The sequence below is a fragment of the Brassica napus genome, chromosome C8 (genome assembly GCF_020379485.1).
Source record: "Brassica napus cultivar Da-Ae chromosome C8, Da-Ae, whole genome shotgun sequence".
Lineage (NCBI taxonomy): Eukaryota > Viridiplantae > Streptophyta > Magnoliopsida > Brassicales > Brassicaceae > Brassica > Brassica napus.
The window spans coordinates 3,258,404-3,275,102 of record NC_063451.1 but is presented as its reverse complement, the minus strand read 5'-3'; the positions used below and the strand labels follow the sequence as shown (position 1 = coordinate 3,275,102).

Here is a 16,699-nt window from a genome sequence, read left to right as displayed (position 1 = left end):
CTCTTAAAACTTCTGTATTTTCTGTTTTTTTCTCCCCTACAGAAAGTACAAATGACTCTGCAGTTTGTAGCTTCTTAAATAGGCTTTTCATGCTTAATTACTGTAACCTAATGTGTGCTTGTGTTTGTCTAAATCTTGCAAGAACTTTACGATTAATTGTAGTAAGAGCTTGGTTTACTTGTGTAATGTGATGTCGTTATGTTGAAATGAGTCTGTAATGTGTTTTTAACTCATTCTAAAGTGAGTTTGCCTAGTCTTTAAATTTTGTGATATTATCTTTTTACATCATACATGTTAAGTAGTCATATCATTAGAACACCAACTAAGTAAATGGTGAAACTTCTGTTCGGAGCCAAAACCCTTAAACAACATCATAGTCAACATTCACATAAAGTAATAACAACTTCTACTTTTGACTCTAACTACCCACTCAAACATAGTTTTTACTCAAATCTTCAAATACTTATTCACATTGGAAGAATAGTAACCTGAATTTCACTCAGCACAAATAGATAAAAAAAGACCCTACATGAAAACTTTGGGAACGAAGACCGCTCATGAAGAGTCACACGTACTGGTTGACGCGAAAGGCAGTGACTTTCAGAACGAAGTCCCGAGTACTGAGAAGCTCAAACACACAAACATCTCTTTCGCCTATATTGTTCTCAAGCGTGAACTCGTACCACCCTTGACTAAACTTAGCTCTCCCTGCTTTGTAAGGGCACCTCACTGGCCACAGTTTCTCCCCTAGCTGGATCTTGATGAAACTAGATATCCCGCTTAAGTACTTCTCAGCAAAACCAGAAGGCAAGTACTGTTGAAAAAACAGGTTAAAGTTTAGACCTTTTCAAACCCAAATCTTGAACATGAATCATAAATTTGTTTACCATGATGCAGCCTCTGTAGAGATAAGATGGCCGCAGAACAACTCTGAAGAAAGGATTGGTTGGTTCGTAGGTTTTGGCTGCAGTGATGCCTCTCTCCCTTTCCTCTGCAGTCACAGTTCTCATCCTAGCAGAAGCACTCTCGTAGAACTTTGAGCGGTTCTCTGAGTCATCTCCACGTGGAGTAGACGAGTTCACTTCCTCTGCACGTAAAAAGAAATATAAATCTTTTTGATTATTTTTCAGAACAAAATAGTCTGTATATGATACTTACCGGGATTAGGATTCTTCTTCTTCCTTCCTCTCTTCTTGAGTATTTTCGGCGTCGCCATAAACCTTAAGATCCATATGTATATATGTATTTTAACATTTTAATTTTACTTAATATTTTATATTATAACTTTGGACAAACTAACATGGATGATAAATTATGGATAGATTTTTGTGGTGAATGTTTGTTAGACCAAATGTTCGGAAATACGCTAAGTGCAAGTCGGACGATCGATCTACGCCTAGCGGTTTAAAGAAAATTGATGATTAATCGATGATTAGTTTTGAGTTTTTGTTTTATGTTTTTATAAGCTTATACATATTTATTAGCTTACATAAGTAAAGACAACAATGATATCATGATGTGGTGGTAATAGTGGTGTTTTATTAACTCATCACTTAATGGGACGATTGAATATGGAACATTTGCAACGGATTGTTACCAGTTGTTAAGCCTAAGCGTTTTATAGTATTAGCTTTCATTTGAGCAACGAAATGTATGAGGAATCTAAAACAGTTTATTGTTACATTTGCAACGGATTGTTCTCAGTTGGTGAAGTTGGTTTCAGAACCAGACAAATGATCAGCCTTTGCAAGTTACTTGGAAGACATAGAGATCAGAGAAGTTTCAACAGTTCAGAACTCATTCATATACCACGAACGCAGAATTCAAGGACAAAAACTTTAGCACGCAGTGCAAGGAAGCAACCGACGTTTGTTGTTTATATGGATGCAAAATTATTAGTTTGGTTTGCAGAGTCTATATGATTCCGTTTAAGTTGCCGACAAAAAAAATATGTTGAATTTTTTAATGTGGCACTCTATATTTCTTGATTGTTTGAAAATAATTCTAGTTAATGTATTTTTGAATTATGTTCGATTAGTATAATCTCAAAACGTATCGTATTTTTCAACATAAAATAACTCAATTGCAGAACCTATTGTAATAGTATAGATAGATAACACACCTGTGGTGGCCTTGTATTTATGATTAGTGACCAAACTTAATGTCGTTTATTAACCAGACCTTATAGAAAATAATTTGTCTTGCTTCTCCAGTATTTTCTTTTTCCCAAACCAAGACTTTTCAGTAAGCTTATTCTTTTCTACTCAGAAACAATCACTCTCATTATTGAAAGAACAGTAAAAACGATGAGAGAACGCAACAAACAGAAAAAACTTCAAGATTTAACCAAACTTGATGAATATATCTCATTATTGAAGATCAATCCCTAGGTACCATTTAGCATTGTTGAAAACCTGAAAACTAAAGAATGTTTGACATTAATTTTCCGCCGTCAGTTTTCTCGACCGAATGTGATTCTCCATTACTGTATAACTAACATCCATCCCTTTATTGCATTTGAGATTATACGGTAAATTTAGATGGCTATGCTAACACTAAGCTAAGCTAAACAAAGCAAATTATATTGTCGAGAGAAAGGTTCAGATATCACAATTTGAAAAGATTTTACTTTTTTTTAGTTACAGAGAATTTCTTTCTTCAAAAATTATGTACATATCATTAAAATAGTACCTGAACAATTGCATTTCAGTTTTGAAAAGGCGTGTTGATTGCTGACCGCCCCTTTCAGAGCCATTCTTCTTGTTCCTTAGCAACAGATGTGTGTTTTGAGAGACGCACACTCTTAATTATCCCAATTAGCAAAAAGTTTTGTCCGTAAATTGTATCAATAAAAAAAAAAAAAACTGCATACACTTGCTAAATATCAAATATGGATCCACATAAGTCAAATAAGTAAAATTTTGATATTAGTGAGGTCAGTGATCCTCATAACAGCCGCCAGTTTTGGTTTCAGAAGGTGATAGAATAGGCTTTGGAAGATGATGATATATAATATAGATACGTCTGATACGTAGTTAGTTTGTGTTTATTAAAAAAATTCTAATTTTTGAAAAGATTTGAGAATATTTTATTTGTGGAATATACTCTGTATTCCAAAAATTACACACAAATTATCGCTATTGTTTTGTTAATTTGCAAGATTTCATGGACAATATAATCTTCAAAAATATAAATTGCAAGCCAATTTTTTTTCCAAATAATATCCATTGATTTTTAATTAAAATTAATAGACAGTGGCACTGCTATAAATACTTTAAAAAACCAAGGATATGTAAAAAAAAATTGTTGTTTTAATTGTATTGATTAGGAGAGGCTTGTGGTGAACCATAGTGCTAGTCCTCCATATGAATTACCCCTTCCCATGTGGCTCAAATAGAGTTTACCCTATTCTGAATGTTCTTATATACTAACCTACCTAGTTGAAATAAAGGCCATGGTGGTTCTCGGTGATTCTATTGTTCATTTCATGCTAGTTCCATTCCGTGGAGTATTCACTTGCAAAGAGTTCTTAAGTTAGCATCCTCCAAATTTCTCATGTGTATTTACAAGAGAGAAAAATGATCTTATGATTCATACGTATGTTATAGAACATGCAGCCCAGATTTGTCTCCCCTTCCAGTTTTTCATAGTCTTTTATTAATAATCCATTATGAACCACCAACCATATGAGGATTATGGACGCCTTATGCATGCATGAAACCTTTTTTTTTTGTAACAATTTTTTTGGGCCAAACCCAAAACGCATAAAAAACCTATCTATGATACATTCATTTGATAACTTGAAAGCAAAAGTCCAAAAAAATTGTTACACGTGTGTTACTGAGCTTAATAGTTGCAAACTTTCTGAATATAAAAGATAGTGCGCTATTCAAAAATTTCTTCTTGGTAAAATGTTTTCTACAAATTGTGAGTAATCCCTTGATGACATTTTTCTTTTCATAATGAACGCCCGAAATATCTGACCTGACGCTGCTCTTTTCAAATGAAAAAAACTAGAGATGATTTTTCTTTTCTCTACCAACTAAAGAGACTTTGTTCCCAGTCCAGCATTTTTGAAAAAATCATTGAAATTTTTGATAATTCCCTTATTATACTTTATTTTTCCATCTACAAAAATTATTAAATCATTTCTAGACTGTATATGAGTTTATTGTAGTTCTCTCATTACCTACATGTTGATGTGTTTCAGTCTTACTTATGCACTTGGTTTTCTGTTTCTACTTTGTTTTATTTGCGTTTTTTTTTTGTCTTACGAAACAATCACTACAAGAAAACATCGGTATTCTGACGGACATTCCGACGGAAAATGAAATCCTCGGAATATCCCGAGGAATTTCCGAGGATATTCCGAGGAAACACAAAATTTGGTTTCCTCGGAATTTCCTCGGAATATACCGACGGAATTCCGAGGAAATATCAATCCGTCGGAATATTCTTATGGAATACCGAGGAAAAATGTATTCCTCGGAAAAAACCGATGAATTCCGAGGATATATTATAGCCGTTAGAGAGCCGTTGGGGGATTTTAAAAATTCCGAGGAAATTCTGACGAACTAGCCGTTTCCGTCGTTATTCCGTCGGAATTTCCTCGGTCTGTCGGTAGGATTTCAACTATAAATACAAGCACCCCTCTTCCTCTTCATTCACTCCATATCTTCATCCTCCCTCTTACTCTCTTTACACACGAATTTGATTCATAAAAACATGTCTTCTTCAAATTATTTTCGTTCTTGGATCGATCGACCTCATTTGGATCCGAACACGAGATTGCTTACGGAAGAATACCAACGAGGTATAACCGAATTCATGGGGTTAGTTCACTGACAACCGGAAGCAAAAACAGGTATGTTAAGATGTCCTTGCTCTAATTGTAAAAATAGAAAGGTTATTAAAGAGTGGGATGTTTGGACTCATCTATATTTGAGTGGGTTTACACGAAGTTACAAAATTTGGTATCATCATGGGGAAACTGATTATAAACATGGTAGTGCTAGTGAACCTCAGCCAGCGGTTAGATTAGAAGAACCAATTAGAACGGATGTAGATTATGGTGTAGGTACTGAGCAGATGGTAAATGATCACTTTAGAGGGGAAGATTTACCCAATGCACAAGCTAGGAGATTTTATGATATGTTGGATGCTGGAAAGCAACCATTGTACGAAGGTTGCAGAGATGGTCATTCAGCTTTATCATCTGGTACAAGATTGATGGGCATTAAAACAGATTATAATTTGGCTGAAGACTGTGTGGATACGATTGCTGATTTTGTAAAAGATATTCTACCCGAGGATAATGTAGCTCCTGGTTCATACTACGAGGTTCAGAAACTCGTAGCTGGTCTTGGTTTATCGTATCAGGTAATAGATGTATGCAGCGATAACTGCATGATTTATTGGAGGGCAGATGAACAGCGGGTTACATGCAAATTTTGTGGAAACTCTCGTTATAAAGATACGAGTGGAAGAGTTCCAGTGCCATATAAAAGGATGTGGTATTTGCCTTTGACGGAAAGGTTGCAGAGGTTGTATCTGTCTGAACGCACAGCGCAACCAATGAGATGGCATGCAGAGCACTCAACAGATGGTGAGATCAGACATCCTTCAGATGCAAAAGCGTGGAAGCATTTCCAATCAAAGTATCCCGACTTTGCGTATGAGAGAAGAAATGTCTACCTTGGTGCATGTACTGAAGGTTTCAGTCCGTTTGGCAAGAGTGGAAGACAGTATTCTCTATGGCCAGTCATTCTTACACCATACAACCTACCCCAAACTTGTGCTTGCGACGAGAGTTTTTGTTTCAAATGCGGGCAGTACTAATGTGGATAATAAGTGATTTTTTCAGCATATGGTATGTTATCTGGTTGGACAACGCATGGAAGGCTATCATGTCCATATTGTCAAGATAACACTGATGCCTTCCAACTAAAACACGGAAGGAAAACGTGTTGGTTTGACTGTCACAGGAGATTCCTACCACCTGATCATCCATATCGTAGGAGTAGGAATTTGTTTACGAAGAACAAAAGGGTCTTTGACAGTCCACCTCCGGAAATTTGTGGGAAAGATTTGAAGACACAACTAAGAGATTTTGGTGCAGAAAGGACGCCAGACGTCGGTGGACATGAGCGTTTTCTGGTAGATGCTGTTAGAGACCTACATAACTGGCACAAAAAAGTATTTTCTGGGATATGCCATACTGGGAGGATCATCTGCTAAGGCATAATTTAGATGTCATGCATATTGAGAAGAACTTTTTTGACAATCTCATGAACACGATCCTTAATGTTCAAGGTAAAACAAAGGATAATTTGAAGTCAAAACTGGATTTAGTCGATATATGTGCTCGTTCAGAACTTCTTGTTGATGAGAATGGTAGGGCTCCTTTTCCCATATACTGACTTGATGCAGAGGGAAAAGATGCGTTCTTTGATTGGATTTCAAACGATGTGGAATTTCCAGACGGTTACGCATCTAATTTGCGTAACTGTATCGACAAAAAGGAAGGAAAGTTTACTGGCTTGAAAAGTCACGATTGCCATGTAATGATGCAGCGCCTCCTTCTGTTAGCCTTCAAGGAACTATTACCACGAAATGTTCATGAAGCAATTGCAGGGATAAGTGATTTCTTCCGCGATTTATGCACGAGATCAGTGACTCTTGAAGGTATTGAAAATTTGAAGACTAACATATCCGTGATTCAGTGCAACCTTGAGAAGATATTTCCTCCCTCATTTTTTGATGTTATGAAGCATCTTGTTATTCACCTGGCAAGAGAATTGGAACTCGGTGGTCCTGTGCAGTATAGGTGGATGTATCTGTATGAGCGGTATATGTTCTATTTGAAGAAGATGGTGAAAAATTTAAGTAGGGTGGAAGGTTCTATAGTCGCATAGATGATCAATGAAGAAACTTCAAACTTTGCCGAGTACTACTTTCCAGCAGAAGTTCAGACCAAAAATAGAAGACCTGCTCGGCATGATGATAGAGGCGAACGGGCAACATATCATGTTACGGTTCCAGACATTTTCACAGACGTTGGACGACTTAGCGGAAAACCAAAGGACCGTCGACTTACTGAGCAGGAGCGCAGTAATTTGCAAACATATTTGCTCACCAACTGCGAAGATGTTCTTCAATATGAAAGGTAAATAAATTAGCTTACAAATTTTTATTTTAACAAGTTGAAATTTAAATCTTAATTAATCACATTATTGTCATCATATGTACAGGATTTTCATTGCAGAAAAGCGGTTCGAATATAGATACGCCACAGAGGACGAACTAGAAGAAATGAAGCAGAGAGAATTTTCTGGATGGATGTTTACTTATGTGAGTGGTTTAAGACAAATTAAAATATCATTTATCACATATTTATACTAATTCACATTTATTGATATAACATATATATGTGCTATTAATATAGGTGTCTGCTGGTTTGGCCAGAGGTGAAACATTTGACGATTGGATACGTGAGATGGTCGTTGGACCAAAATTTGTTGTGAAGTCATATCCGAGATTTTGTACTCGAGGATATGCATTCACAACTCAGAAGAGGAGACGTTCGAGTACGACTTATGATGCTGACGTTTGTTCTGCATCAGGAGATGATGTATACTACGGACACATACGTGAGATTTTGGAAATCAAGTATTTGGGCATGGTTGGATTGCGCTGTACTGTTTTCTATTGTGATTGGCACGACAACACTCTAGATCGAGGTGTGAGAACATATGCATTTGGTGTTACATCAGTAAATTCGAGGCGAAAGCTGCAATATTATGATCCTTTCATTCTTGCTTCTCAGGCCGATCAGGTAATTAAATGTTAATTATTTAGAATGATTCATCATCATGTGTATTAATTTATAATTTTACTAATAATTTTTTAAATGTTACAGGTTTGTTATATCAAGTACCTCCGGGTAAGGAACATAGATGATCCATGGGTTACTGTTACACGACTCAACCCGAGAGGCCCAGTTCAGGGAAGTTCTGAGCTGGAAGACCCACTACAACCAAGCACATCCGGCAACTTAAGTGCAGCAGAAGATTTAGCTGGAGTTGGCCTTGTAGTCGATTTAACCGACTTCGGAGAGGAAGCCGTCGTTCACGTAGAGGATGAACCAGTGATTGGAGAGTTTCACCAAGATCCAGATTCAGATTCATCTGGTGGTGATGACTCGGAAACAGACTAGCATCGACTTTTTTTTTTTTAATAGAAATACCGAGGAAATTCCGAGGGAAGATAGGTTTTCCTCGGAATTTCCTCGGAATAGACCTTGTCGATTTTGAGATTTGATTATAGAGTCTTTTTCCTCGGAATTCCCTCGGTATTTCCAACGGAATTCAGAGGAAGATAAAGGTTTCCTCGGAATTTCCTCGGAATTCCGAGGAAATTCCGAGGAACTAGGGGTTTTTAACCGAAAACAACGTTTTGCGGATTGAATAACACATATATAACCTTCATTAAGTGTCCTAACCAGATTATGAAGTCAAACTTTGGTGTTTTACCCAATAACAAACACTTTTACGATTGCATGAACGAAAACCACACAACATAAGAGAAACACTTATACACTTTAATAAACGGTAAAAGGAATACTTACAATTATTTTTGAAATTTTGTTATTTCATGGTTTATGATCATCTATACAAAGAATCCTCAATGGTATGCATTACAATTATATAAGAAATGAAATACGGCAAAAAAAATCGATGTTTTGAAACCCCAAACACTAGTTCGTATTTCCTTGAAATATTCCGAGGGAATTCCGAGGAAGATAAGGGTTTCCTCGGAATTCCCTCGGAATATTCCGAGGAAATTCCGAGGAAGATAAGGGTTTCCTCGGAATTCCCTCGGAATATTCCGAGGAAATACCGAGGAAGTAGGGTTTTTAAATCGAAAACAATGTTTTGTGGTTTCAATAACACTTATATAACCCTTATTAAGTGTCTTAGACTGATTATGAAGTCCAAAATATGTTCCTTACCCTATAATAAACACTTTTCCGATTGTATGAACGAAATCCCCACGACATAAGTGAAACACTTATACACTTTAATGAACGGTAAAGGGAATACTTACAATTCGTTTTGAGATTTTGTTATTTCATAGTTTATGATCATCTATACAAAGATTCCTCAATGGTATGCATTGCATTTGTATAAGTGTCCGTCAGAATTTCCTCGGAATATTTACATTTAACCGGGCAAACCAGCCGCGAAATATTTCGCGAAAATTGAAATTGGAATTACGAGGAAATACCGACGGAAACTATCCGTCGGACCCTAGGTTTTATAACCACGAGCCGCTTCTTCTTCCCCATTTCTCTCTTCTTCCTCTCCGGCTCCTCTCCCTCCTCTCCGGCGATCTCCCCCTTCTCTCCGACGATATCTCCGACCAATCCTCTCTAAACCTACACAAATCATGTAAGGACCCTATCCCACTCTCTTAGGTTTTATTTGTTAGGTTTTTTGTGTAGATTTGATAGATTTTTATTAGGGTGATTGGTTAGGATTGTGATTTGGTTGTATATTAGGTTTAGAATTGTGATTTGGTTGAATAATTTGTTTTGTTGAATTGATTTAGAATTTTTTTATAAATTTTTTATTTTTTTTTTGTATTTATAAAATCGTTTTTTGTATATAAATTCGATTTCTGTGTATAAATTTGATTTTTGTATTTTACAAAACGATTTTTGTATATAAATTCGATTTTTTGGATTTTACAAAACGTTTTTTGTATATAAATTCGATTTTTTTGGATTTTACAAAACATTTTTAATATCTATAAAACTTTTTTGTGATTAAAAACTATTATTTGGGATTAAAAAAAAAAAAAAAATATATATATATATAATGTAAATTTCTATATTTATTAAACATTTTTAATATTATTAAAACTATTTTTTGTAATTATTAAACTATTTTTTATTTATTAAAACTATTTTTTGTTTATTTGAACTATTTTTATATATTTATTAAACATTTTTAATATATATAAAAAAATTTTGTGACTAAAAACTATTATTTGAGATTTTTTTTTTTTTTAAAAAAAAAAAAAAAATTTCTATATTTATTAAATATATTTTTTTTAATTTACAGGTCTCATGATGATCAGACCCGGCCTCGACAGCGTCGTGGTCGTGGTGGTACGGGGAGCCAGTCTCGGGATTCTAGCCATTTTCAGGATTCTCCTTCGCCCCACAGCTCCTACCATACATCTCCCTCTGCTGCACCCGCTCCTGCTCCTCCGGGTCCTCCGGGAGTGATGAGTGTTGCGGAGTTGGTTCGACAGCCCGGTCGTGACCATCTTTCCTATCTCACTCCGTATCTACATGGATGAGGTCAAACATGGTAATTAAACATATTTTTTTCATTAAAATTTGATTCATTATTAAGCGTTTGTTCTTTTTATTAGGTTCAACCGATCCGGGAACGGGATCAGCGCATGGATCAACCGTATGATGTACTCGGCCCTTGACAAGGGACATCCGACTTTCACTCACTTCCCTACCGACAAGCAGCATCTGTGGTTTCGTCAGTTTGCGGTAAGTATTCTAATTTTTTACTTATATTTTTAATCTTTAATATATATTTTCTACTAATTGTATTTTTTTTCAGCAAGAATTCAACTGGAATTCCGATGAGACGCTCTTTATCTATCACCACTTCGTCCATAAAGTTATGGACAACTATGGGAAGCAGATCCACGAGTGGAAGAAGAAGTGGGAAATCAACAAGGTTCGATTTAATTTATTAAACAATTTTTTAATTTATTAAACTATTTTTTTTTTTATTAAAAGGTCACAAAGTCGATAAACAACACGGTCTGGATGGAGTTGTGTGCGCATTGGGATAAGGAAGAGACGAAAGAAACTTCTTCCACCAACCGCAGGAGCGACCGTAAAGGGAAGGGCGTCTTCAAGCATAACTTGGGTGCTCAGTCTATTGCCTATCTGGGGGATCGCATGGTAAGTTCAGCCGCTTTTTCTTCAATTATTTAAGTTTTGAAATTTTATTTTTTATCCATTTCTTCTAATTTCTAATGTTTCTTTAATTTATGTTTTTTTCAAGGCGGAAGAAAATGATGGCGAGCCGGTTGATGATCTCGCCCTAATGAAAATGGCGTATACCAACAAGAAGACCAGCCAGATTGATGACGGTCTTGTGAGGGAAGTGGTCACCCTGGTCCAAACTCAGGTGCAAGACGAAGTGTCTCAGCTTCAAACCGAGGATGACGCTTCGACGGCTTCGACCAACTTGTCCCGGTTTCGAATCAACGAAATCGTTGAATCCGTAAGTTCTTTTTTTAAAAGTTCAATTCATTTATTTCTTGATTTAAATTTGGCTATTTTCTATTTCAGTCGGTTCCAAGGAAGAAGGGACGTTGGGTCGGTTTGGGTCGTCGCACCCGATCGGTTCCTCCTTCTGCACCACCGCCCTTTGTTGATCCAGAAGTACTTACGGCTCAGTTGAAGAACAAGGATGATCGCATATCTTTGTTGGAGACCCAGATGGCGGCTCAACAGGCGGGCTATGAGGCACAGAGGAGGCTGAACCAACAAATGATGGAGTTGATGCAGAGGATGTACCCGAACGAGGTGTTCCCGAACGTGCTAGACCCGTAGTTTTTTTTTTTTCAAAAACTCAAAATGTTTTATTTTTTATTTGTACAACTTTGAATATTAACTAATATGTTTTCAATTTTAATTTTATATTTTCGAATTTAAATTTCAAAATTTTTATTTTTTAAAAAAAAATTAATTTTTTTTAAATTCCGAGGAAATGAACCCTCGGAATATACCGAGGGACATGTTTCATTCCTCGGAATATACCGAGGGACTCATTCCTCGGCATATACCGAGGGACTCGTTCCTCGGAATTTTCCGACCGCTCCGTTCCTCGGAAATTCCCGATGAAAATTCCGAGGAACATTTCGTCGGAACTTCCGAGGATTGGACCATCGGAAAGTCCATCGAAATATCCCGAGGAAGTTCTCCCTCGGTATATTCCGAGGAGCTTTCCGACGAACTGGTGGTCCTCGGAGTTTCCTCGGAAATTTGTTTCCTCGGAATTCCGTTGGAAAATTCCGAGGTATTTCCGAGGAAAAATGAATTTTCGAGGAGTTATTTCCGAGGACTTGTTTCGTCGGTATGTCGTCAGAATAATTTTATTCCGACGAAATACCGACGAATTTTTCTCTCAGTATGTCGCTGTTTTCTTGTAGTGAATCTATTAGATTAAGTATATACTTCATTTGTTCCTAAAAAATAATTGTTTTAGAACAAAACTTTTGTTTCACAAAGATGCATGTTTCAAGTTTTCTAATGCAATTTTTATTAGTAAATAATGATGAGTTGCCAACTTCAAAAAATTAATTGTACCTTTGAAATACTATTGGTTTATAATTATGGAAAATTGGTAAATAAGAAATAAGGGTTTTTTCAAAAATGACTCAAAATTTCAAGTCAAACACAAAAATAACCTATGTTTTTTTGAAACTTTGTTTTGTGCTATTCACCCTAGAAGTTCTAGTTATTCACGAAAATGCCGTTACTTTTTTTATCCGAAAATAATGCTTTCACCTTACCATCCTCATCTTCACCAAATATTCACAACTTTGCCATTGACATCAATACCTCAACAACCATGAACTACCAAATTGAGAGTGTTAATGCCCTAAAGTTTCGATTTTTTCTCATCCTTTCTCATTTCCTATCCACACAAACCACATATCTTACACTTTCTCTCAAAATTCATCAAAAAACTGAAGATTTTGATTACAAATTATGTAAGGTTCATAAGCTCACGATTCTTGGTGATTAACGAGTAGGTAGTTGTTCTGATGAAGTTCTGGGTGATTGGAGAAACCACACAAGCCATCTCACGAGTTCAAGGTATGAAAACGCGAACCACATTTTATTTTTCAGATCTGTTCGACGAAAAAGACTTCTTTAGAATAGAATACTTCCCTAGAAGTCTTTTAACTTTCCTTTGTAAACAAAAAATTTCGAAATTCCCAGAGAAGACTTCTAAAGAAGTCTTCTCTGATAAACAGGTTACTTTTAAATTTGACCTAAGTTGGTCAGAAATTTAACTTTTTGTAGAAGATTTCCTTAGAAGTCTTCCTCGAGAAAACTTCTACAGAAATCTTCTGAAAGTCTTCCCTAAATCTTCTCAATGACGGAAGATGTCTGCGTGGGTTACTTTTGCAATTGAAATAATAACAAATCATAAAACAAACCATAAACAAATCTATTACACATGGAACTAGATATCATTCCTCAATATAGATAAGCTTGTAGTCCACTTGACATCATTCCTTTGTACCACTTTGGACAGAAGACTTTGGAAGACTTCCCGAAGACTTTGTGGGAAGTCTTCTAGCATAAAATACATTAGAAGACTTCTCAAGAAGTCTGCCAAGAGTCTTCCGAGAGTTTCTGAGTCTCCCAAGAGTTTTCCGAGAGTTTCTGAGAGTCTTCCAAGAGTCTTCTGAGAAATCTTCCAAAGTCTAACTTATATCTGAAAAATCTGCATATTCAAACTTTGGAAGACTTCATGAAGACTTCGTGGGACGTCTTCTAGCATAAAATGCATGGGAAGTCTTCTGAGAGTCTTCCAAGAGTCTTCTGAGAAGTATTCCAAAGTCTGATTTAGATCTGAAAATTTTATATATTCAAAAGCATTCAAATAGCTTTAAAACAGAGAAAACTTCAAAAACACATTTTTATGCTTAATAATAAACAAAAAATTGTCACATTAGGTTGAATTATAACTTTTTAGAATCCAATATATAAAACACAAAAAATACATATCCAAAATTTATATCACTTTGGGCAGAAGACTTCGTGAGAAGTCTCACGAAGTCTTCTAGCATAAAATGCATTAGAAGACTTGTCTAGAAGTCTTCCGAGAGTCTTCTAAAAAGTCTTTCAAAGTCTTTCTCAGATCTGGAAAACCTGCAAATTCAAAAACATTCAAATGGCTTCAAAACAGATAAAAACTTCAAAAATATAATTTTATGCTTAAATAATAAACAAAACAGTCACAATAGGTTGAATCTATAGCTTTTTTAGAATATAATATATAAAACACAAAATAATACATATCCAACATTTATAGATCTACCTTTGAATGAGTGAAAGATGAGAACCATGTAATGAAAAACCTGCAAAAAGAAGATAAATTAGTGAGAAGACATAAGAAAAAAATGAGAAATGGATTTAAATTTGGTGTTTTGATGTTCAAAGAGATTAGAGAGAGGTTAGAGAGTTGTAGATTGAGAAACATTACATTATTGTTGCAGCCATTTGAGAGGAAGAAAGATAATGTGTAAATTTTCTTTATATATGAAAACAAAAATTCCAATTAGGTTAAATATTTTCGATATAGAAGACTTCTTGGGAAGTCTTCTAAGAGAAGACTTCTAAGAGTGAGAAACATTACATTATTTTTCTCAGAGATTTAAATTTGGTGTTTTGATGTTCAAAGAGATTAGAGAGAGATTGGAGAGTTTTAGAGTGGGAAACATTACATTATTGTTGCAGCCATTTGAGAGGAAGAAAGATAATGTGTAAATTTTCTTTATATATGAAGACAAAAATTCCAATTAGGTTAAATATTTTCGATATAGAAGACTTGATATAGAAGACTTCTTGGGAAGTCTTCTAAGAGAATTCTAGATCCTAAATTCAAATACATGAGAAGACTTCTATAAGACTTCTGGAAGACTTCGCTTTAGGCGGGAAACCTATATTCTACTAAAATTTAGGCGGGAAACCTAAATTCTACTAAACCTAAATCTACTAAATTCTACTAAATTTAGGTTCTGGAAGTCTTCAAAACCATAACCTAATCAGATAACTAACTAAATAGCAAATAGTAATTCATTAAACTTATAATCAACTTATAAAGTGTTTAATATACACAAAACTAAACACATGGAGGTCAAAACAAGTTTTTTAAAGTTAAGATTCCGAAATCTAATCCTAAAAATACCAAAAATACTATAACATATGTTACCAAACCCTAAACTAAATGCTATCATGACTAATTCTACATTCACTCATCTATGTTAAAAATAATTCAAATTTAGTAAAACTAAATTTCTATCGTTTTGAAATGTTTATTAATACATGATTTCTATTTTTTATCTTACAAATTATTTTTTTTTTTAAATTTATTAATTATTTTTAGGATCTAATACATGAGAAGACTTTCCCTAAAAGACTTCGGGAAGACTTCTCGAAGACTTCGATTTAGGCAGAAAACCTAAATTTTTCTAAATTTAGGCGGAAACCCTAAATTCTACTAAAATGTAGGCGGGATATGTCAAAAGACTTCTTGGAAAGTCTTCTGTGAGTCTTCCAGACCTTATTATCAAATAACTAAGCAAAAAACATTTTCTTAAACTTTTAAGATATTTAGAAAATGTTTAAATCAAGTTATTAGATAGCCACTAATCACATATAGGTCAATTTTTTTTTAAAAAAAATAAGATGAGATTTCAAAATCTAACTCTAAAAATACTAACAATACTACAACATATGTTACCACACCATAAACCAAAGAATATCATGACTCAGTCTACATTCATTCATCTATGTTAAAAATAATTCAATTTCAAAAACTAAATTTCCATCTTTTAGAAATGTTTATTAATACATGATTTTGACTTTTTCCCTTTGAAAATATTTTTTATAAAATTTATTAGTTATTTTTAAGATCTAATCCATAAGAAAACTTTCTCTAGAAGACTCCTAGATGACTTATGGAAGACTTTGATTTAGGCGGAAAATCTAAAATTTTCCAAAATTTAGGCGGGGACCCTAAATTCTACTAAAATTTAGGCGGAATGTGTCGGAAGACTTCTTTTTAAGTTTTTTGTGAGTCTTCCAGACCCTAAAATCAATTAACTATGCAAAAAACAATTTCGTAAACTTAAAAGAAACTTAGAAAATGTTTAAATCAAGTTATTAGATACTTACTAAACATATATGAGTCAATTTGAAAAAAAAATGAAGGTAAGATTTCGGAATCTAACCCTAGATATACATACAATACTATAACATATGTTACCAAGCCCTAAACCAATGACTCATGAGCCAATATACATTCACTCATCTATGTTGAAAATAATTCAATTTCAGATGAAGTAAATTTACATCATTGAAAAATGTTTATTATTACATGATTTCAATTTTTTACCCATCATAATACTTTTTATAAAATTATAAAATTATTTTTAAGATTTACTGAACGAGAAGACTTACAAAGAAGTCTTCTCCTAAGTCTTCTCTGACGGAGGGTTATAAAGGTAAAACTGAATACATGTTTTCTGTTTGTTCATAAGGGAACTGTTGTAATTTCACTATACTTTTGAGTTACTTTTTCATTTGGTTGAATTTGGAGTACACTTTTGTATTCAAAATTAAGTTTTGAGTCATTTTTGGCAAATCTCTTAAGAGATAATACATTTATTATAAGAAAAATATTATATTTTTTTTTTTTTTTTTTTTTTTTGACGTCGAACGGCCAAATATTATATTTTCGTTAATATGTGTAAGAAACACATAAACATATATACATGTTTTAGGAACCAAGAGAGTATATATATACTATTTTATATCTTTAAAAGAAGCTCTTTTAAAACATATATGGGTGATTATATCTCG

At 34.4% G+C, this 16,699-nt stretch overlaps 1 protein-coding gene across 1 annotated transcript; it reads right to left on the bottom strand.

Moving 5' to 3' along the window:
* Positions 1 to 316: 316 nt before the first annotated feature.
* LOC106423838 (B3 domain-containing protein REM19) lies at positions 317 to 3,891 on the bottom strand. The gene is made up of 3 exons (XM_013864596.3): positions 1,159 to 3,891; positions 888 to 1,087; positions 317 to 814 (listed from the first exon to the last, which is right to left on the bottom strand). The coding sequence occupies exons 1-3, from the start codon at positions 1,214 to 1,216 to the stop codon at positions 566 to 568; spliced, it is 507 nt and encodes a 168-aa protein (XP_013720050.1). The 5' UTR covers positions 1,217 to 3,891; the 3' UTR covers positions 317 to 565.
* Between the last annotated feature and the right edge of the window lie 12,808 nt (positions 3,892 to 16,699).